Genomic DNA, 24,525 nt, shown 5'->3' on the forward strand with positions numbered 1-24,525 from the left:
AAAGATTCGATAAAAACGGTTTGCGGAAATAAAATTTTCCGCTGTGATAAAATATAATTAAAGTAAAGCGCACATTAGATAGTAACAATCACAAGATATCAGTTCGTTGACTCAAGAGTTGGTAGGAAGGAATACGTCATAAATAAGTAATAATAGTAATTTAGCACATGAGTATTTCTCAAAAAAAATGTACATCTTGAAAAAAAAAAGTGTGCTTTGAAACAGTTCAAAAGTTTTATGTTTATAAATCATCACACAAAAAAAACACACACACAATTTTAAAGGATCAATATTAATCTTTAAGATAACGAAGAATTATAGCTATAATCCTACTTATTACCAAATATTTAGATATTTTAAAAATAGTCCTTTTTTACCTTTCATACAAAAACCTGTTTGCCACCCTAGCTTTTTCATGTATTTTTGTTTCATAAAATGCGATACGTAACTAAATTATTGTAAATTTCTTTATAATATCGTTCTACAGTAATCGCAGTTTCTGTATCAAATTGATTTTCTATGGGGTGTCATAATGAATTGGCAATTTAAAGCAAAAAAACAAAATGAGTCGCTCTCATTTACTATTTCGTTATTTACTCTTTAGTTACGATTTATTTCTACTTTCCCATGGTTTCTGAACAATTCCGTATTTATTTTACACGGACAACAATAGCTGCACTCTGAATGGCTGTTGGCCTGACGTCTCCGCCATTACATCTATCGCGAAAATTAGTGAAAACGTGTGTGTTTTGTGGGATTACTTTTTCGTAACAGGAAGTAAAATCAGCGATTATAGAACGGTAAGTCTTCATTTAACCATTTTTTGTAATACGTGTGGTACGAACATTTAGTAAGCTTTTATATTTGCTGTAACAGCTTTTATCAAAAAAATACTTGTGTCTGATCTCATTTTGTCTAATATTTCGTTACGTTTTTTACGAATTTCGTTACGTTACGAAAAAGTACAACATAATGCTGAGTGTATACTGTTATTACCTGACTAAGCATAGTAATATTCACTACTTAATTTATTTCAAAAAATATAGAGCGTCAATAACAAAAGGATTGGATACTATCTGCTTTACAGAAGTGCCACCAGCAAAAAATAGTCAAATCATTTAGATTACGTTTTTATGTGATTACTTCTTTTGTTTTTTTAGGAATGCCGCCAAAAACCAATGCCGAAAGGCAAAAAGCTTACAGAGAACGACTCAAAATGGATAAACATGATGGAACAAAAATAATTTTATTAAAATAGTATGAATGATTCCTCCCTTATTTTATTTCTAACCCCTTAATATTACCCCGTATTTGGGTGCATACTTACAAATATTTCGAATTGAATAAATGAAGAGCATTCACAATATTTCGCCAATGTATAACAAGCCTTATGGCCTTACTATTTCGTTACTACCGTTTCGTTACGTACATTTTTTTTGAGAAATACTCACATGCTAATTAATGCCTACATACAAATCTCTACAATCTGAGACTCCGAATAGACTACTTTAACAAAGCCGACAAGAAGAACAGGCGAAGAATCTAGTGAAGTTGAATTTTGAAGAGAGTTTAATACTACTCACTTTGCTAGTATTGATCCTTACTTTCTTGAGTAATTCTCAAATCTTCGACAAAGCGACCGAGTCTATCCATGAACTACATTATAAGTAGGTTTCTGACTCAGGGTAGAAAATAACTGTTTGTAGAGCTTTCGTTAAGTAACGCTTTAATTATTGTTGACACGAATCTTTGTTGTAAAAAACATCCGTTTGATAAGGATTCTGCGGATGGTGGAAGGTGTATACCTACATACGAGTGTTTAATACTTCATTATCAGATGGAAAATTACTATCTTTCAAGAAGTTTTCCTCGTAATTACGTTTAGAATTTTGGAAACCAATTTGATAAGTACGAGTAGCCTTACGTTAAGCTTTAGATCCTCTTAAGTGCACACTGTGAATTGTCTCATAGTAAAAGAAATTTTGACAAAATTAATACCGTCTCCAAAATAGGTGGGCTAAATAATTGCGTTATTCACTTATTAGGGCGAAAAATTACCATGATTTTATTACCATACTCGTATTATATCCATGGAAATATTATGTACAGTTTAAAATATTAATGAAGAAGATTTCAATGCGGAAGAAAAGAAATTGATCTATTTCGGTTGGGGTTTTTAGATGTACGCTAACAAAATAATATTTCTACGAACTGAATGACAGCAGAAAACAACGTAAAGGCCGAAGGAAATAGCGCATCAACAGTATTTGTGTACTGTCAGCTGTAATCTGTGTGTGATGTGATATAAATGAGTTGTAAAGCTAACAATAATATGTATTACACGACTGTACAAATTGTGTCAGCCTCTCACGAGACCCTCACTTGAATGTAAACTACGCGAGATAACTAACTAACGAGACGACTCTGAAACGACTGGATGCTGCCATAAGTGGAAAACAGATACGTGGCAATGGCGTTCAAGGCAACAGTTTTAAACGAATCAATTCGAACAATTATTTTGGTAATCACCTTTTTAAAAGTGAAGATTAAAATGAAAGTACCTAGACATTTTTAAATAAATGGTGTGGTTAATTTACAGATGGTGGTTGCGTTACCATTGGTAACGTCGAACATCGACTGCGGTGGAAAAGCGTTCCATTGTGTGAACTCGACACATTTTATGATATGCGTGGATCTCGGTGGTGGTGTCTCCAGTACCATTGACAGCTTCGTCATCCCCTGTCCACCGTCCACTGTGTGCGAAGGAAATAACCATTTTGAGTGCGAATTTCCACGGACAACGACTGTAATACCTATAACGGAAAAAAATGTGCCAAGTGAATTAAGATTTAGTGAAACGACAATTACGGACACTAGTACAACTGTTATTGAAACCAGGAGTGAAGTTCTTCCAACGGAGGCAAATTTGAACACCGTGAGTACAACCACATTGCAAGAAGATAGTGTTACAACAGATATACCAGTTACTGGACCTAGTATTTCAGAAAGTTCATCTGATTATACAAATATAGTGTATACTTTGACAACAGTACCAGAGGAAATAACCACTGTTGCAAATACCATTGATATATCTGCAACAACTCCCAGTGGTACTAGTTTAGCGGCAGACACATTATCACCATCAACATTCCCCACCATAAGCGATACATTTACAGAAAACTTTGTAACTACTGATACGACATTGTTAAACGATTCTGAAACTGTGACAATTAATGAAATTTTATCAGAACAAAGCGTAACGGAGACTTTGAATAACACTTCTGATATTTACGCAACAGAAGGTTACTTTGCTGCTACAAATGATGTAATTGTTTCAACAGTGAATGAACCATCTCTTGTAAATAACACAATATCAAGAACATCTCTTAAAAATGACGTTAATGTTACAGAAAATACTGTAACTATTGAAAGATTATTGTCAAATTATTCTGAATCCGGAATAATAAATGAAGCGATAACTGATGAAATTACCACAGAAATTGCTAAAAACACAGTATTAAAAGATAGTTATACAACTGAAGGATACTTTTCTGTTACTAACAATAAGACCTCAACCAACGTACCAGCCAAAGTAGAGTCAATGACTTCAAGAAAAACGTTTAAAAATAATGAACTCACTGGTTCAGAAATCAATAATACTACTGACAAATCAATGTTAGATTATACTGAATCTGTGACAATAAACGAAACTGTGGCGGATCAAATCGTAACGGAAACAACAATAAACGACGCTGTAACCAATCTAATCGTAACGGAAACTGTGACTAACGCATATGACAGTTACACTACAGAAAGATATTATGTTGATGCAAATACAATTGCTACAACAATAAATGAACCATCCGTAATGGAATCTAATACTTCGGCTTCAAGCAAAACTATTGAAAATAATTATGTTACTGGCTCAGAAAATATTGTAATTACTGAAAAATCATTATTGAATAATTCTAAAACTGTCACTATAAACAAAACTGTAAGTGATCAAAACATTACAGAGACTTTGAATACCGTATACGATACTTACACAACTGAAGGATATTTTATTACTACAAATGAAGTTATCACTACAACGATCAACGAAGCATCCGCTGTTGAATATAACATTAGTAAAACATTTGAAAACAATCCTAGTACTCTTATAGAAAACAATATAACTACTGAAAAATCATTGTTAAACTATTCTGGATCGATAATAGATGAAACTGTTACTGATCCAAGTGTAACGGAGATTTTTAATAACGGATATGATACTTACACAACAGAAGGATATAATATCATTCTTACAAATAATGCGATTGCTACTACAGTCAACGAACCATCGGAAGTTGCGCATAATAAATCTTTAGCAAACAATACCTTTGAACACAATGATGTTAATGTAATAGAAAACAGTGTAACTACTGAAAAGTCGTTGTTAAGTTCTTCTGAACCTGTGGCAATAAATGAAGCCGTAACTGACCAAACCGTAACGGAGATTTTGAATAACAAGTATGATACTTACACAACAGAAGGATATATTGTTACAAATAATGAAATTGCTGCTGCAGCCAACGAAATATCCGGATTTGCGTACAATAAAACCTCGGCAAACAATACCTTTGACAACAACGTTAATGTAACAAAAAACAGTATAACTACTGAAATATCGCTGTTAAGTTCTTCAGAATCTATAGCAACAAACGATGCTGTTACTGGACCAAACATTATGGAGATTTTGAGTAGTACATATGATGCAACAACAGAAAGCTATATTGTTGTTACAAATGATGCAATTGGCGTTATAGTCAACGAACCAACGATAGAAGACCATGAAACATCCATCAAATATAATACTTTTGTCAACAATGCGGACCTATCTACTGCAAAAGGGATTATTGATACTACAGTAGGTATATCTACAACAGTAGCAAATATAGATAATGTTAACACAGATACCATTGTTACCCAGTCTTTTGCAGAACTTATTACTCCTGAACCAAGTCAAAGGTCTACTGATAACATTTTATCCGAAATTGCAACAGAAAAACTTACAGAAGCAAGTGACTTAAAATTAAATATGTCTGGAATTCCTTATGATAGCACAAGTGTGAATGTTGCACAGGACTATTTTACGACTGAAATCACTTTAAAAGATACTTTAACGAACAACATAAATGATATTGAAGAAAATTTACAAACGACGCCAAGTATACAGACGTCTTCTATTCTTGTACTAGACACAGTGAATGATTCGAATTTAGAAACCGGTGGATTTCCACTAGATGTATTCGCGACTACTTCAACGATAAAGACAGAATCGATTTTACCAGAAGAAGTGACAATATCAGTATCTACAAATGTACCTGCAAATACTAGTCAAATAATAAACGAATATAACAATGGATTATTATCAAATAATGAATTTACAACGAATAGTTTTGTAAGTGATAATAGTTCACATGATACAGCTACACAAAAAATTGATAATTTACAAGATATTGCAACTACGGCTGGAAATATAACAAACAATAATATGATAGCGGCTAATACTAGTAACGTCGACTATACAGAAGCATCAATAATAAATTTGGTGAACCCCGGTTTAGATACTACGACAATATCAACAGAAAATAAGCCTAATGTTATCGTAGAAAGCAGTGATACACTTGTGAAAGCCACTGAGGGAACTGTTAATGAATATAACTCCATGGCATCTACGTTTGATGAAATGGTGTCCACAGATGCTACAATGCCAGGAAGTGAAATTATCTCTACAACTCTCGATGAAAGGAATGCAACAGTTTCTTTAAAAGAAAGTACTGTGACTAATTCATTTGCAGACACGGGAAAAGAATATTCTACGCCTTTAGCCACTGACAGCACAAACCTTAAAAATGTTACTGAATCTATGACTGAAATTTCACTTGTGATTAACGACTTCACGGAGAGTGTTGATAAAGGTGGTGATAATTTACAAAAAGAAATTATATATAATAATAATAGAACTGTGGATAATGTTAGCATAAATGAAACTAACTTTAAAAGTGAGAATATTAATGAGGCTTCTAGGGCTGATATGACTGATGATTTGCAATCACGACAAAATAATTTGTACGATAATAATAATGAAGGAATTTTGAAAAACAACAATCAGAATGTTTCTGTTCAAATATCAAGTGGATCTGCAGATGTCAATAAAACTACAAAAGATTCAATAAATCAAAGCTCTCTAATCGAATCTAAACCATTATTAGAAGTATTGGCAAAGGAATATTACGAAAATGAAAACAACACTAATAATGCGCTATTAGCGAAGAATATAGAAAATGAATCGAATGTGGATTCACAAACAATTTCATCACCACAAAATACTATACCAGTTAAAGAACAAATAAATATAAGCAATGGCTTACAAGCTAAGTCGGAAAATAATGCAGGGACACAGTCATTGGTAAATGACCAAAAGCTAAGTCAAGATGTAGAGCTACAAATTGACACCATCAATCAAACCAAAGTACATTTTGAGGAAACAAATGTTTTGCCTATATCAGATAACGGTACGTTAGATGATTCATCAACACTTCAACAAAATGTTGGTCAAAACTCACAAGCCAGTATAATTAATGTAATCAATAACATCATACCTGATGCAATAGTTATAACATTAACATCGGATGAAGGCTTATTACATTACTCTTCGGCACCTGATCAAAAGCTAGAACAACATGTTCCAGCTAGTGCCATTAATGTCATAAACAATATAGAGTCACCTGTTGAAACAGTTGCTGCATCGGCCACAGATGATATTCCATTACATCAGTCTACAGCGCTTTATGAAATACTAGATCAACATGGCAGTACCATTAATGTGATAAATAATATAAAGTCTTCGGATATAACTGCAACATCAAGCTCCGATGATAGTTTGTTATACCCGTCTTCGGCCAGTGATCAAAAGCTAGATCAGTATGCTCCAGCCAGTATAATAAATGTGATCAATAATATTGAGTCTTCTGATGTCATTGTAACAACAAAATCTGAGGATAATTCATTACATCAGACTTCAGGACTTGATCAAACACTACACCAACGTCTGTCAGCTAGTACTATCAACGTGATCAATAATATAAAATCGTCTGATGTAATCGTAACGTCATCATCCGTTGATGCTTCAATGCAACAGTCTTTAGTACATGATCAAACTCTAGATCAACATGCATCAACTAGTAATATTAATGTGATAAATAATATAAAGTCCTCTGATGTGTCAGTTACAACGATAACGTCAGATGGAACTCCTTTACATTATTCTCCAGATTTGGATCAAATAGAAGCACCAACAAGTTTAAATAATGTAATAAACAGCACAATGCCTTCGGAGGTAACAGTTGAAACCTCAACATTAGATGACAGCTCATTACATCATTCTTTGGCACTTGACCAAACGCTAGATCCACAAGCAATAATTTCGACAAAGTCTACTGACGGCACAAAAGCAGCCTCGGATGGCAGTAGTTCAGGCCAGTCATTAGTAGTTGATCAAAACATAGTTCAAAATGCGGAACTGTCTTCCGCAACACACACAGTTAATACTACTGATGTCACTTCTAACAAAACGACTATTTTGGCAGTAAATGAAGATAGCAGAAACTCAAATAAAGTAATAGTGTCGTCTGGAAATATAATCAGTATAGTATCAAACTATGGCTCTAACCAACCACCGATTGATCAGAAGCTAAATCAAGCAGCAGAAATAAGTTTGACAGAAACAATTGACAAGACTAGCGTGACTTTAGGTGACACAAAAAAATCTCTTACAACAACTGATAATTTAAAACAATCGTCGTTTTCTGAGGATAAAGGTGTGGTGTCGCCAAATATTGGTACAAATGTTGGTAACTCTGAAGGTACCACTAACGAGAATTATGAAAGAGAAAATAAAACTTTGACGTTAGATTCATCATCATCTGTATCGATCGCGGAAGCCAATGTACATAATCATTCAGAAGGAGCCTTGGGGAAACCAAAAATATTACCAAATATTTCCAATAATGTAGGTGTTGCTACAACAGTCGATGTCACTACTATTTCACCGAGAAGCACTGTACATTCTTCGACCCAGAGTTTGAACGTCGATTCGAACAGTGGCGACAGTGTCAAAAAACCAGTAGATACATTTTGTTTCACCCGAAATCGTGGAAGATACGCTGATCGAGATGACTGTACGAAATTCTACATTTGTATTGGAAAAACTGAGCCTATTGTAGGAAAATGTCCAGCAAACACAGTTTTCAGTGAAATTAAGAAACAATGTACCAAAAACAGATCGCACTGCATCAGGGGAAATGAATTTCAATGTATATCTGAAGGTAGATTCAGTGATGTATTCAGAAATAATGCTTATTACATATGTATAAGAAGACATAACAATTTCTATAGATTTAAATTTCAATGCCAAAATGGATATTACTTGAACAAAACAACAGTGAAATGCACTCAACAAATACAAACAACGACACAATCTTCTACTTCTGTGGACAATAGCAACAGCGAGAAAAGTGTGAGTGAAGGTGTAAATAGTACAGAAAATAAAAGTAAAAATGACAAATACAGTCAAAAAGAAAGTAAATCTGGTGAAGAATTTGAATGTAAAAAGGAAGGAAAGTTCCCTCATCCGGATAACTGTCGAAAGTATTATGTGTGTACGAAAACGAAGAAATCCGAGTACCGTATGAAGAGAAAGAGTTGCGATTCCGATGAAGTTTTCCACAAGAATAAAAAGAAATGCGTGGACGCAGATAGTTATGAATGTTAGGAGGCGCTAGATGAAAACAAAATCCATACTTTAATCTTTCCATTAGTTTCGTAACTATGTTTTTAATTATAAAATGTAAATAATTTGTTTGCTTTATTGTTTATATCTTAAGATGTTAAAATTGTTAATATAATTTATTTCTGTCTGTATTAAAAATAAAAAACAATTTTAGTTTTCATTAATTGTCACCTACTGCTAATTATTTAAAAAGTAAATCTTACAGATATTCACAGTCTTATAACTCGTCTACATTCCAATTCGTGGTCTTCTATAGGCGGCACCAAAGTTGTTTATGAACTGGTCTTCATCATCCCTTTCTAAAGTAAGGCAGAACTTGCTGGAAAAGACTGTGCATCGCACAGCAGTCTCCCCTTGAATGGGTCTCGATGGACAGAAGTAGGCTGCCCGCACTGGGCTGTTATCATCAGTGACACTGAACTTATAGTTCTTGCATTCAGGTCTGCCGTGGACTGGTTTTAAGTTAGAAGAAACGCCATTGTCTATTCTACGGTTTTGACTCTCAAAGATCTCTGGTTTAGGCGAAGTTGCTTCAACAGGGCACTTGTATTTTTCGGGCGATGAGCAGGTTCGAGTGAAGCCGTTGAATATGGTGTTGCCAGCGCATTTGAACTTGATGCCTTGGAAGCGGGTTTTGTTGGGTATGCAGAGGATGTAGCCTTTGCAATCGGGTACGTTAGGGTCGGCGATTCTTTCGTTTTTGTGGCAGCGTAGAGCCCTGGTCAGAGCAGGGTCCATATAATTTATGGTGCTATCACATACGTCACTCGAGTCTTCGTTGCAGACGGTGTTGGCAGGACATTTAAAGGTAGGACCCATGAGGTTATTGCCTTCGCAAAGCCGCAGCTTGGTAGTTCCTTCGCAGACAAATCCATAGGGACCGCAGTCGAAACTTTTTGTGTTGAAGTAGGTTGCTCCCGCATGGTATGTTGTTGCCTAAAGACAATAAACAAGATAAAGTTAAAGAAGTAGTAGGTGAAAAAAATTATGGAAATTAATAGAATTTGGACAATAGAGCAATTTATAATAATTATTAAAAATTGCGTAAAAATATAGTTATTCTTCGAAATGGAAAATTATAATAATAAATTGTCCAGAAACACCCGGATAAATGCATTTATGTTCATAGAAAAGATATTTTGTAGTGAACTAACTAAAATTAATTTGGATGCAATAAAATAAATAAATAACTTTTTAACTTACCAATAACATAAACAATAAAACACGTTTCCGGAAGGACATTTTCACAGTTCACAGTCAAGGTTCCTCTCAAGACGTCTGCACCGCGACTAACGGATGTTCTCTTGCTTTCTTCAAAATCACTTCACGGACAATTATCGCATTTAGCACCTCTCATAAACACTTGGCAGCCAAAATATTCGTCTATTTTCGTTCTTATGCTAACACAATAGAGTCGTAAACTTGATGAAATGTGTATGTGCTTGACTGTACAGGTATGAAGAAATGGATCTGTGTCACCGGCCCAATGACCAATGTGTCACTAGTTCTTTGAAAATTGGGATACTTTTACACATTTGTCTTGAAGACATTGTTTGTATGGCCGAAACAGTTACCGGAGACGCAAGCTCAATAGTAGCGTAAGTGGGTTAGCTAAATTGTATGCATATTGCTATTTTAGAAAAGTGCACAATAACTTTCACCTTTTCTTGTACATTTTAGAAACTAAAAATCAAGTATATTCTGAAATGACATCATCAGAAAGCACGTAGTGAATGATTGGACGTAAGCCCAAAAATGAGCACCAATGTTCTCTATCCTTGGGAGTCTCCCGATTTTTCGACCAAGCCGAATTATCATGAGGTAGTCGGTCTATTGAGATAGTTATGCCCTACACTCTACGTTTGGTTAGACTAAGAAGTAATCTAATCGTAAATGTAGTAAACTATGGCGAATGCCCGTTAATGCTATTTTTCATCAATTCTGCGACAGATATGGCCACTTTAAGCTTGCTAAATTTTTAGCTACTCTACTTATACAGGGTGTTTGGCGCATCGTGTGCCAAAATGATTTGGCGGATAGAATGGGTCATTTCCTATATTTTCAGCCCCCATAACACGTTCCATGCCAGGCGGCTACTTTTATATTAATTTTTTTAGTAATTTCACCAAAATACACAAATCGCATCATTTAATTTCGATTTTACAAAAAACTACTAGGCGTAGCCTCAAAGTAAATATTTTGTTTTGACGTGCATTGATGTAGGGTTGCATCAAATCTAAATTTACTGGCAAATATCATCTAGTTTTTTTTTAATTCAGCTTTGAAGTTTTCCGAAAAGTTAAAAATGGACTGAACATTTAAGTTTACATGGCTATAAAAAAATAAATAAAAGAGATAGCGATCTTCGGATTTTATCAAAAATTCTCTAGTCTATCCCCATTTAAACGGTATACTAATCTTGTTTAAATAATAACAATAACTTCACAAATTCCTTAAATTAGTGCATTGACTCTACTCGGACTGATTTGCGAAATTTGTGTTTATAGCCCCTTTTGTGTGAATAGTACGTTATTAAACACCTAACAGGTAAAAATTATTTATCTTATGCAATGTAAAAACCTTTTCCCTTTCGTTTTTCAATGTGGATTTCTTGAAATTAAAGACGAAAATAATTATTTTGATCGTTTATTAATTATTACTAATTTTGTTCAAAATGTCCGCCTCGGCAACTTATACACTCACGACATCTTCTTCTAATTTCGACTGTTTTCGTATGCAGCCACATTTCTCTTTTTATTACTACAAAGGCGTTTTCTATTCGTTGTTGTAGTTCTTCTATTGTTTGAATCCGTTACGTACACCAGTTCTTTAGCTCGTCCCCAGACGTAAAAATCTAACGGAATTAGGTCTGGGGAACGTGCAGGCCACTGTATGTATAGGGCCATCTCTTCCAATCCACGAGTAGAAAACGCCTTTGTAGTAATAAAAAGAGAAATGTGGCTGCATACGACAACAGTCAAAATTAGAAGAAGATGTCGTGAGTGTATACCTACGTTGCCGAGACGGTCATTTTGAACAAAATTAGTAATAATTAATAAACGATCAAAATAATTATTTTCGTCTTTAATTTCAAGAAATCCACATTGAAAAACGAAAGGGAAAAGGTTTTTACATTGCATAAGATAAATAATTTTTACCTGTTAGGTGTTTAATAACGTACTATTCACACAAAAGGGGCTATAAACACAAATTTCGCAAATCAGTCCGAGTAGAGTCAATGCACTAATTTAAGGAATTTGTGAAGTTATTGTTATTATTTAAACAAGATTAGTATACCGTTTAAATGGGGATAGACTAGAGAAGTTTTGATAAAATCCGAAGATCGCTATCTCTTTTATTTATTTTTTTATAGCCATGTAAACTTAAATGTTCAGTCCATTTTTAACTTTTCGGAAAACTTCAAAGCTGAATTAAAAAAAAACTAGATGATATTTGCCAGTAAGTTTAGATTTGATGCAACCCTACATCAATGCACGTCAAAACAAAATATTTACTTTGAGGCTACGCCTAGTAGTTTTTTGTAAAATCGAAATTAAATGATGCGATTTGGGTATTTTGGTGAAATTACTAAAAAAATTAATATAAAAGTAGCCGCCTGGCATGGAACGTGTTATGGGGGCTGAAAATATAGGAAATGACCCATTCTATTCGCCAAATCATTTTGGCACACGATGCGCCAAACACCCTGTATTATTCTAAATAGGTTTATAGTTTACCACCACCACGACTCTAAATAAAAAGCTGTATAAATAAAACTTGTTTTATAACATCTAAAAATTATTTTATTGTGTATTTCCTAAAAATAAAACTAATAAATACATCACTCATCGTCCGAAGAGGACTCGCCGTCGCTATCCGAGCTCGTCGTGCTGTCGGCTTCTCTCGCGGGAGTTCCCGTTTTGGCCCTGAAATAGGGTAAGTATAATTTTTTAACAACTTTCGTGATTATTTGCGCGTGATGAGAGGACTGGTCAGTAGTCATGTTTGATTTAGAGAAAAAGTGTAAATAACAAATGTCTTTATAATATTTTTTTTACTAAAAACCCATCATCAAATCCGGAACATCATTCATGATACAAAATTAGTCAAATCCATTGACCTAAGATATAATTTTGAAAGAACATAAAAATAACATCTTGAAGAACTGAATAGAATGAATGGATTGCCTTGCACTACACCTCAAAAGAGTCTATTATAATGATCTTAAGAACTTGTATTTACACTTTAGTATGAATAGCAAAAAAGATTTGAGTACTGAATACTCGGTGCTAGTATAGCCAGCTCCCCAAGTAGGCATAGAAAACAAAACAGGCGGGTTTAATGTACAAGGATTTCACGAGCGAGTAGTGAGTGACCCATTGTAAAAAAACTTATACACGGTGCTCGACTCGTGAGACAAGCTAAATTACACCATATTGTTGAAGACATTGAGTAGACATATTTTTTTTAATACCTTTCTGTACCTAGTACCAGGCCTGTTCATCTCCGCGAGTTTACATCGAAAACAAAACACGCACGATGGCCCACCTACAGGATACTATTTGACAAGGCCTCACATACGAGCGAACATTGACTCACGCACGCGTATTCTTGTGTATGACGGAAGAAAATAAAGAAAATGGTGTACTAAATACTGTGCAGTATTTAACTACCTAAATAATAATAAAAACACAGAATGTACTTTTTTAAGTTGCCTCAAGACACTGAGTGGTAAATAAGTAGTTAATATTATTCATGATATTCATGCTAAATCATGTATTTCCTCCGCCATTTTCCGCATTTTGGCTTCCTGGGATCTGTTCAGAACTGCACCTGAAGCTTGATGCTGTCTTACTGTGCCAGTATAGCCAGTACTTACATGTAGTAAGCGTCGACGAGCCCCAACGCCGTCGGGTGGATGGAGCCAGTGAGGTCCGCGCGTTGCTTCTCCAGTAGAGTCTCGACTTCTTCCTGGGATCTGTTCAGGACTGCGCCTAGAGCTTGAATGCTGGCCGGCACTGCTTCTTCGAAACCACACTCGGCTAGGTATTCCACGGCTGACTGTATAAATTGATAAAAAAAGATAATATAAATAAAAGTAGTTTTGGAAAAACGGTCAGTCAGTTGACTTAAAAATAATGACGTCAAAAGTAGATGAAAATATCGTTATATCGATTTCCGTGGCTTACGATGAAATAAGTGGATAGGAACTAATAATATACATACATACGATAGCACATCATAATACAATTTTTTGTTGCAAAATCGACCCTATTACAGGTACATAAGATACAATAATGTTTAACGTAACGTGCCGTCGTCTGCATAATATAAATCAAAGACATCAAGCTACTTACCGCAGCAATTCCTAGTTTCCCCACACTAGCGGCCTTCTGGGCTACATCAGCTAACACCTGCGGCCTGCTAGGCACTCCAGTGGCCTCAGATTGCTTGAGCTTCTGTAGGGCCTCAGAGACTGTCTCCCATTTTGTATCTGAGCCGTCTTTGACGTCGGAACACAGCTCGATTATATTCGAAACGGCATTTGCTGACAATCTGGCGGACGAAAATTTATGTGATATAAATAACATATAACTTTTTAAAAAAATAAAACCGACTTCAAATGCGTGAACACAAAAAAAATCTAAAAATTAAAAATATTGCGTATAAAAAAGTTCATCCCCAATTTTCCACCCTTGGGGGTGAAATATTTTCTTCAAATTCGCATGAAACCACCCTTTTGATAATACCTATTCAACAAAAAAATAATCGTTCAAATTGATTTATAATCGGCGGAGATATTGCGTATAAAAAAGTTCATCCCCAATTTTCCACCCTTGGGGGTTGTTTTTTCTATTATTAAATTTAAATGGGACCACCCTTGAGGTATTACCTATACGCCGAAAAAAGATTTGTTCAAATCGGTTCATAATTGGCGGAGTTATCGCGTAACAAACATAGAAAAAAAAAAAAAAAAAAAAACATACGGGTCGAATTGAGAACCTCCTCCTTTTTTGAAGTCGGTTGAAAAGTAAGTCAAGTTTGTAAATGTATTTGTGTAAATTAGTAAGTCAAGTGTATAACAGTATAATAATCTAACGTTTGACAATTTTCAACCGACTTCAAAAAAGGAGGAGGTTCTCAATTCGACCCGTATGTTTTTTTTTTTTTTTTTTTTTTTTTTTTCTATGTTTGTTACGCGATAACTCCGCCAATTATGAACCGATTTGAACAAATCTTTTTTCGGCGTATAGGTAATACCTCAAGGGTGGTCCCATTTAAATTTAATAATAAAAAAAACAACCCCCAAGGGTGGAAAATTGGGGATGAACTTTTTTATACGCAATATCTCCGCCGATTATACACCAATTTGAACGATTATTTTTTTGTTGAATAGGTATTATCAAAAGGGTGGTTTCATGCGAATTTGAAGAAAATATTTCACCCCCAAGAGTGGAAAATTGGGGATGAACTTTTTTATACGCAATATCTCCGCCGATTATGAACCAATTTTTTTTGGTCTCAGTGTACTGCCTACCTTCAGTGGTAACATCAAGGTAATAATTAGTTAACTAAAAAGCAAGAAATAAGTAAAATTTTATAAAAAAAAAATAAAACCGACTCCAAAAAACCTACACTAAAACGTAGAAAAATAATTACTAATTACCTACTTATTTATTAGGACGAATTATTAATATTTATGTAGGTATACCATGATTGATACTTTTGGAGTCGGTGCAGGCAAACTTTACATGTTTCATAATCTTGGCACCGACTCCAGAAGTATCAATCATGGTATACCTACATAAATATTAATAATTCGTCCTAATAAATAAGTAGGTAATTAGTAATTATTTTTCTACGTTTTAGTGTAGGTTTTTTGGAGTCGGTTTTATTGTTTTAATATTTCATCTTAAAAACATGAATCAATCAATCAATTTGATACTTACTTTTGCATTGGTGTTCTGCGATCATTTTGATTCATTTCTGTCTCACTTAAGTTGCCGAATTTCAGTATATCCGCAGCTGCATTTCGCATTTTGTCTTTTACTTCTTCAGCTGAAACAAGAAGAACATTTTATAAGCCCTGTCATTATAAAGTTGGTTTGAAGAAAGAAGAAAGAGATGACGCCGATGTCCTTTGCAGGGATTTTTAGCGGGCTCTATCTATCTGAGAATCTATATAGCTGAGAACCGTTAATCCAAGAGTTGATATTGTCGTCTGATTCATGACATTAATTTACATTGGTAGAGGTAGGTGCATCCACTCCTGCGCAAAGCGCTCGTCTGCGCTCACCATTTCCATATTTGATTGACCCCTTCCCTTGGGCCAAACCCTCTGACTAGTAAGTAGCTGGCCCCCTCACTCAGAAAATGGCCAGATTGCCCCCTTCGGGACAAAATACCCTCCTTGGCTCAAAAAATGGTCAGATTGCCTTCTTTGGGACAGAATACCCTCCTTGGCTCAGTAAATGGCCAGATTTCCTCCTTGGGTCAGACTACCCTAAGGGGTAGGGTCAGGGTGGGCTAAGGCCCACCATTCTACCCCCACTGACTCAAAAGCTGGATTTACGCCCATTTTATTATGTTGTCTTCGTAACATACATTGGTACTGGTAGGTGCTGGCCATATACTGACGAGGCGCACGCGCTTGGCGATGCTGAACACCACGAGCTGCGACCACGCCTGCGTCAGACGCTCGCCCGAACCCGCCACTTCCAGGGTTGTATGGTATAGTGTTTATTGACAAGGGTTAGATGAGACTGCCTTATTTTGGGTCAGACTGCTCTCTATTGGGTCAGACTGCCCTCTTTTGGGTTAGAATACCCGCATGGGCTCAGTAGTTGGTCAGACTGCCTTTCTCTGGGTCAGACTAACCTCACGGGCTCAGTAGGTGGTCAGACTGCCTTTTTTTGAGTCAGACTGCCCTTTTTTGGATCAGACTACCCTCACGGGCTCGGTAGTTGGTCAGAATTCCCTCTTTTGGGTCAGACTGCCCTCTTTTGGGGCAGACTGCTCTCTTTTGGGTCAGACTACCCTCACGGGCTCAGTAGTTGGTCAGACTGCCCACTTTTGGGTAAGTAGCTGGGTCGCTTTGCTGGCAGTAACTGGGTACGCTCATGTATATTGTGTTGTTTGGTTTTAAACATACTCACATTGGTACTGGTAGGCCCAAGTAGCAATTGGTATTAATGGCAAAATCTTACTTGTCTTAACCCTATCTAAATTTACACTTAAGCTAAAACCAAATTAACTTAGAATAGAGATTTTTTTCTTTAAGACTTTATATTCTTCATCGAGCGCTACTTAAGCAAATTAAGAATACCCAAAACCAAGTTAAGTATTCTTTAGATAATTTGGTCTTAAGTTATTCTTAGCTTAAGTTAAAAAAAACTTATTTTACTAAATTATGATTTTTTGTATGCTCACTTAATACTAAATAGTATAGATAAAGTATTATTTAAGTGTTGCAAAGTAAATAAAGTATTCGTAGATTTACTTAGGACTTTTTAAAGACCATTGTCTTAGAAATAGTTTTCTGAAGATTAAGTTAATTACTTTTTGACTAGAATTAGTACATTTTGAGAAAAAATACTCTTAACGGGACGATTTCGATAAAACAGGATCACGCACGCCTATTAATTCAAGGTAATGCACCTGCGTGCGCAGCTTATTGTATTAATTTTTGATACAAAATGCGTGCGGTCGCCCGCAAACTAAATTATGCTATTACTAGCGGCCGCCCGCGACTTTGTACGCGTGGATCCCGTTTTACCCCCTTCATCTATCTTACGCGGTTTAGATTTTTTTATACAAATGTTTTTTTCCGCTAATTCCCGTTCCCGTGGGAATTTTGCAATTTCCTGTTGTAAGTAAGCTTTAAGTTTACTAAGATACCTGCAAGCCAAATTTCAAGCGTCTAACTTAAGCGGTTTAGATTTTTCATACAAAAGGATTTTCCCGCTAATTGCCGTTCCCTCGGGAATTTTGCAATATCCTGTTGTAACTAAGCTTTAAGTTTACTAAGATACCTGCATGCCAAATTTCAAGCGTCTAACTTAAGCGGTTTAGATTTTTCGTACAAAAGGATTTTCCCGCTAATTCCCGTTCCCGTGGGAATTCCTAAGTATACTATAACCTGCCCAGAAGTACGAAGAATAATTGTACCAAGTTTCGTTAAAATCCGTCGAGTAGTTTTTGTTTCTATAAGGAACATACAGATGGACGTACAGACAAAAATTTTACTGATTGCATTTTCGGCATCAGTATCGATCACTAATAGTTATTTTGAAAATATATTCCATGTACAGAATTGACCTCTCTACAGATTTATTATAAGTATAGATAAGTAAACTGAAAATATGATTTAATAAAATATTGTCTAAAATATTTTCGAAATTGTATGGTAAAGTTGGGTACAACATGATATTATACAATTTAACTAACTAGGTGACCTTTAAAAAAATCTTAACATAATAAGTACCGAAAAATATTTCTATTAATTGTAATCCACACTTATTTACGCTTCTCAATCTTCTCATTTAATAAATTAGAAACACTGTGTGATTAAATTTAACAAAATCACAAATTGTTAAAATTCCATAAAAACAATTAATTAAAAACTTTTCACAATAAAATACGTCATGTGTTCATTAATACGGCAAAAATCATATGGCCGATATTCAATAAATTAAATTGCTTATCTCTGAGTGTCGCAATTACAAAGTTCAAAGAATACTTTACGAAATATGCGGGTGGTGCAATTTACCCGCCCTATATATTATAACAAAACTAAAAACGTAAAAACCAATTAAAATCCTATTAGAACCATTTTCGACTTCCACACGGACAATCCGAGGAAGAAATCATATAATTAATAAATTAGTTAGTAAATGAATTGTTCTTTAATGTATAGCAGGACCAATAATTTAGCAAGACTGAGACAGAATAAAAACTATATAGTTTTAACTAAATAAAACTAAAGATCTACTTGATACCATATGCACTTAAGTAATACTTCATCAAGTGAATTTTAAGTGTAAGTTAAATCTAATGTTTCTAAACTAATACTATGTAAAGTATAACTTGACTCAACTCTTTCTTCACTAAACTTACAAATTCAAAATCTTCTATACTCTTGCTACATTAAGACAAATTAGAATTACCGCCATTATGAGCTATGTGTCACAAAAAATAAATCAGAAATTAACCAATAATATCATAACAAGAGGACATTTAAATTGAAATACGTCTTTGTTACACTTTTTCTAGTTGCATAAATGTCTAGGAACGTTTGCATAAAATAAAATCTTATTTTATAACCTCAAAGTTTTCTTTATACAATTCAATTTTGTAATATTTTATTTATCTTATTAGGTTTTTTTCAAGGCCCTCCTGTTTTATAACATTATCCATTGATTTTACACGAGAAACCACAATGCGTTTTATATTTCCTATGCAAAAATGACATTCACGGTCTATTCTAGACATAATATAAATTAGTTATTAAAATAATTTAATCGCCATTTTCATTAACCTTTATCTAAAGTTGATTTAGTGTTAAAGATCACAATGTTTACTAAATTAAAGTTCCTCTTTAATAAAAAGTGTCTTACATAGTTCTTCATGAAGTTAAATAAACCTTAGCTGTAAAAATAATTATTACTCTTAAATAAGTATTCAAGATATCTTCAACTCTATTTCCTTGTCTACAGTCATACTACAAGTTATATTATAGTACTTGTTTAGAAATTCTTAAAACTACACTCTTAATTAGGGTTTAAGTCTGCCTTAAGCGTTGTCTTAACTCTGTCTCAGTGATTTCCAAAGGATTGTGCCCTTTTTTGCTTACCATTGTCTTGGGGCATAACTTCAAGATTTCTTGAGTGCGACTATTGTCTTGGCCAAGACAACGGCTGGAATTAGGCTACTAGTCTTCAAGATATCTTCAATGCCTTATGAAGATAATCTGTTGCTACTTGGGGGTGCTGGCCATAGCGCTGAGCAGCCGCTCGACGAGGCGCACTCGTTTGGCGATGCCGAACACCACGCCAGCGCCAAGCGCTCGCCCGAACCCGCCACTTCCAGCGTTTTACAGTATAGTGTTTTAACATTATCGTATTGAGGAGGGAATGGGAGGGCAGCTGCCCCGCTTGGAAATGATATGTTCCTAGCTGGGCAGGCTGCTCCTCTTAGTTCAGACTACCCTTACGAGCTCAGTAGCTGGCCAGATTGTCCCCATCCCCTCTGGCTTAGAAGCAAGCAGGCTACATTCTTTCCCCCACCTCACTCAGCTGACAGTACCTGGGTGCGTGTATATTGTTATTTCCGCAACATACTTACTTTGATACTGGTAGGTGCTGGCCATAGCGCTGAGCAGCCGCTCGACGAGGCGCACGCGCTTGGCGATGCCGAATACCACGAGCTGCGACCACGCCTGCGCCAGACGCTCGCCCGATCCCGCCACTTCCAGCGTTTTTATTATCTGGTTTAGTTAAAAAAACATATTTGTAACTGGATTTTTGGGAAATTAAAGGTAAGATCATCAGATTATCATTATCATCGACATTTCTATGTGACTATTAGAAAATAAAAAATATTCAATGCTTCGGAGGGTTAAATTAAAGTCGGCCAAATTGAGCCATATCAAGCGCCAGATTTTCGCGTTTGCTAATAACTAGATTCTTGCGTATAAAGCCTAGCCGCAGACTATAGACTTTTTTGTCGGCATCGGCCGACTAACTATCGAGTTAGGGTCGGGCTGTCAGTATGGACATGTATGAAAGTGCGCACACTACACTGATTTGGTATCGGCTGATTCTTTATACAAATTAGAATCGGCACAAACTATCGGCCAACTAAAGTCGGTGGACTGCACCTAGGCTAACTAATAATTCAGAATAAGAAGTGAAGAATTAGCCATACCTCTTCCATGACTGACGGTTCTGGTACATAAACATTAGGTACCAAGGTGTCCAATAGATGCGTTGTTCTTTCGAAAGGCGCATGTCTGAAAAAAAATACATTATATTTTTTTACAAAATGAATATTTAAGTTTCGATATCTTGTTATAATAAAGATCACAAACCTGCACGCAACTGTGACCAAATGTCTGTAGTAAATGCTCTCTTTGTAGGCGTCTCCAACCAGTTTGTAGTTATCACCTTTCATTAGAAGGGCGTGGACTCTTTCTGCCAAGTTTATATCCTATAAAGAATAATTTATATGATAGTATAAATAACTTTAACTAACAATCGAATTAGGTAATCGTCATAACCAATCAAAAGATACTTGAGATAGCTACCTGCAAGTGGTCACTACAAACACCCATGGCTGTTATGAAAAAGTTTGTGTCTGTAGGATGTTGGGCATCTAACTTTTCACGACTTTCCAAATCAACTAGTATACCCGATAGTATGTCGATGCGAGGTCCCCCTAAAAAGATAATGGCTAATTATAAATCTGTTTAAAATTAGTCAGTAGCAATAATAATACTATTTATTACGAATTTTCATTCGCCATAAACCACTGCTGGACAAAGGCCAAGACAGGATTTCCACAATGACCGTTACTGCGTCGCCCGCATCCAGGCACCTCCCGCGACCTTCAACAGATCGTCAGTCTATCTAGTGGGGGGCTTGCCCACACTTCGTCTTCCGCTCCGTGGTCGCCACTCGAGAACTTTTCTGCCCCATCGACCATCAGATTTACAATCTAGATAGACTTATAGATAGTAAAACTTATAATTCAAATAATATTTAACTTACTTTCTTTGCAAAATAGACATAGTAAATGGTAATAGGCGGCGAGTCCTGGTTGAATGCCCAGTCGTTTGAATTCTGCCACGATTTGCAGTCCCAGTTCCTGTAATGTCTTGCCTCCACCCCAAGCAGAGACTGATCGGAGACACGACGTTAATGTATCTTGATTTGGTGACAGGCCCTTGAAAAGCAGGGAGAATATTTAAACATTTGTAGTACCATAAAATATTCTCCAACTAATTCGTCGCCGCCGCAAAGGGGCGAACCCTTGGCGAACCTTTTTTTTATAAAATTAAAATTACACAGGACAGCGAAAAACGAATAGTGCCTGAAGAATGGACCATTTCTTTAAACATAACTAAATATTTGACCGTTTATATGATGTTCGCCCTTTTGCAGCGTTGGCGTTATCCTAAGTGTTGAAAATACTGTAACCAAGAAACAAGTTCAAAGTATGATGAAACATCTAATTTATGCCACATTTTTCATTTTAGTCCTGTAAAGATAAAATTATTTCAAGAAAAACTTGTCTTTAATATTAATTACCAGTTCTGCCATCTGAGTTAGCAAACTCTTTAGTGCTTCTGCACGCAAAGCTGTGCCTTCTTTTAGGAAACCAACAGAACTCAATAGAGTATTGAAGACACTTGTAGACAGAGGGATTCCTTTTTCTATAGCTTCTTGAGACAATATATGAGCTCTCTCTGCCTGAAAATGCAAAATTAATTATGTATTTCAACTATCAAAGTCTTTGAAGCTTGTAGACAATACCAAAATGGGGATTCTGGGATGGCTTAAACATGGAGTGCAGGTGCGGTTTTGTTCCCCATTCGATGAAGCACCTGATATCGTGCCCTGAGTGCCCAAGCAACTGCACTCAGGAGGATTTGATGAGTGCTACTGACAACGCCACTCTTGTGGCAGAGTTTTGGGCTGACACTGTGTAGGTTTGTTATTGACCCGAAAAGAAGAAGAATACCAAACATCATTTTCATCCTCTTATGTATGACAAATAGTAAAAGTTAAGGTAGATAATAGTAATCATCATCATCATCATTTCAGCCAGAGAATGTCCACTGCTGCACATAGGCCTCCCCCAATGACTTCCACATCGCATGGTTGGTAATAGTAATATGTTAAAGTTATTAAAGAATACAATGTTCACTAACTGATGGATAAGAGTAATAATACATATGAAAAAATAATACCTGGTAATGTTTTGCCATTCCTTGTATGATAGCACAGTATGCTTCAGGAGTTTTTGGTTCTATTGAAGCAAAGATTTTATCAGCTAATCCACCCAATCTAGAATACAATGATAAACAATGTTTCAAACCTAATAAAATTTAAATCAAAAAGAAAATTGTGCAAAATGTAGTTTCCAAAGTTCTAAATGTATAAAATTTATTTATCATTTTCACTAGTTCCAATAAGAACAATGAAAACAGATTTTTTCTATGGTATTTAAAATTGTATTCCTAGTTCACATTAAAACTTACTTCCAAGTCATAAGTTGTCTTTCCCTGACATTTGCTGAAAACCACCTCTCTTCAAGCCACTCCATGGAATCTGGTTCTTTCTCATTATAAAAGCATAGGAATTGTAAAAAATCCATTTTTGTCTCTTCGCTGATACTCTCAATGCCACCAAGGAGTTGGAATATTTTTATTGAGTCTTCTAAGAGGGCATTACTTATTGTATATTTTAAGTCATCTTCTGTAACCTGCAAATATACATTTTTGCGTAATATTGTTCATATTCATTCTGTTTGTGCAAATGTTAGTAAATACACCAGTTAACTATCAATTAATTACTACTTCTTAATACATGTAGTTATATTACCTTGCTCTCATCGTTATAAATAGGTCTGGGCGCGAAAGCGTCAATAATCGGGTCAGCATTGTAGTAAGGAGTTTTCAGCTTGGTCGGTGGGTCCCACTCACGGGTGTTGAACAAAGTGGCGTGCTCATCTCTGACCCACGCTGCGGCTTTGCGACCAGCCTCCGCCGACAACGCATATGCTCGCTTACGGTAGTTTGACAGTGGAATCAAGTATGGATCATCGTGATATCTATAAATAAAAAAATATACATAACTCTGTGGAGTAACTGATGATGTAGTTTTTTAAAGAATTGTTATTATACTTACTTGTAATGAGCAGCTGTAGGATCCGGCCCCACAGTCGCAGCCAATGCTTGTAAGATATCAGTAGGGCTTCTTGGAATTCGCGGCGGTGGAGAAATCCCATCACTTGACTTACCACTTTGAGGGAGCTTCTGACCTTCGATAGTAGATAGCCGGCAGAAACAGGCCAATCTAGACCACTGCCTGAAAGTATTTCATTCACAACATCAACATTAAAATTAAAGATACATGGTACATAACCTATAAAAATTGTGCCCAAATTACCTTGGTAAAATAATGTTAGAATACATTTTCTGTATTAAAAATACAGTAATATAGATTTTTGAATAGATTTTATGAATTAAATCAAATGTTAAACAGGTTTAATGTGTACAAAATTACACAAAATACATTGAGGATACTGTCACTGTCATTGTGACATTTTCGAGTTGACATTTATTATCGTCTAGCTGCTGTGCAACCCAGATATCTGAAACTATACAGCCTACAATAAGTTAGTCGAAACTATTGATTAACATGAGCGAGAAGCGAAATTACGAGAATAAGAATGGTACTATTTTGTTTTTCAATTTTCTAAATTATTAGTTTAACACTGACTAGCATTAATAAAAAAAATGGAGACTGGTTTGGCTGTATCACAGATATGGATAGATGCAGCATGTGTCAAAAATTGTATGAAGCCGAGCGTGCCACTTTTTAAACGTCATTAGTGTCATTTTAGCGAATTTTAGTGATTGCCGCAACGTGAAAGTAATCGTCAGTGTTGCCAGAAGGTTACTTTTGTAA

The 24,525-nt window shown here is 35.5% G+C and overlaps 2 protein-coding genes and 1 long non-coding RNA gene across 3 annotated transcripts; 1 reads left to right on the forward strand and 2 right to left on the reverse strand.

The window, feature by feature from the left end:
• Window positions 1–210: 210 nt before the first annotated feature.
• Window positions 211–8,981, forward strand: LOC135073125 (uncharacterized). The gene is made up of 3 exons (XR_010257582.1): window positions 211–800; window positions 1,161–2,521; window positions 2,600–8,981. It is a non-coding gene; the product is annotated as an uncharacterized LOC135073125 (long non-coding RNA).
• LOC135073124 (uncharacterized) lies at window positions 2,599–10,683 on the reverse strand. Its single transcript, XM_063967166.1, has 2 exons — window positions 10,037–10,683; window positions 2,599–9,769 (listed from the first exon to the last, which is right to left on the reverse strand). Exons 1-2 carry the CDS (start codon window positions 10,073–10,075, stop codon window positions 9,062–9,064), a joined length of 747 nt encoding a protein of 248 aa, XP_063823236.1. The 5' UTR covers window positions 10,076–10,683; the 3' UTR covers window positions 2,599–9,061.
• A 1,933-nt stretch (window positions 10,684–12,616) lies between these two features.
• On the reverse strand, window positions 12,617–24,166 carry LOC135073126 (small ribosomal subunit protein mS39). Its single transcript, XM_063967167.1, has 15 exons — window positions 24,004–24,166; window positions 23,743–23,922; window positions 23,437–23,665; window positions 23,094–23,317; window positions 22,803–22,899; window positions 22,141–22,302; window positions 21,601–21,775; window positions 21,138–21,268; window positions 20,922–21,040; window positions 20,759–20,843; window positions 20,177–20,318; window positions 15,784–15,892; window positions 14,191–14,389; window positions 13,713–13,894; window positions 12,617–12,759 (listed from the first exon to the last, which is right to left on the reverse strand). The coding sequence occupies exons 1-15, from the start codon at window positions 24,027–24,029 to the stop codon at window positions 12,675–12,677; spliced, it is 2,145 nt and encodes a 714-aa protein (XP_063823237.1). The 5' UTR covers window positions 24,030–24,166; the 3' UTR covers window positions 12,617–12,674.
• Between the last annotated feature and the right edge of the window lie 359 nt (window positions 24,167–24,525).

Source organism: Ostrinia nubilalis, chromosome 7, assembly GCF_963855985.1.
Source record: "Ostrinia nubilalis chromosome 7, ilOstNubi1.1, whole genome shotgun sequence".
NCBI lineage: Eukaryota > Metazoa > Arthropoda > Insecta > Lepidoptera > Crambidae > Ostrinia > Ostrinia nubilalis.

Excerpts from the sequence above, each read along its gene's own strand:
- LOC135073126 (XM_063967167.1), bottom strand. The coding sequence starts at position 24,029 with ATGTATTCTAACATTATTTTACCAAG. Across the intron at positions 23,923-24,003 it reads TCTAACATTATTTTACCAAG|GCAGTGGTCTAGATTGGCCT; the intron begins GTAATTTGGGCA and ends AAATACTTTCAG. Across the intron at positions 14,390-15,783 it reads CGCAGAACACCAATGCAAAA|ATTGTCAGCAAATGCCGTTT; the intron begins GTAAGTATCAAA and ends TTCGTCCGCCAG.
- LOC135073124 (XM_063967166.1), bottom strand. The coding sequence starts at position 10,075 with ATGTCCTTCCGGAAACGTGTTTTATTGTTTATGTTATTG. Across the intron at positions 9,770-10,036 it reads TTTTATTGTTTATGTTATTG|GCAACAACATACCATGCGGG; the intron begins GTAAGTTAAAAA and ends TATTGTCTTTAG.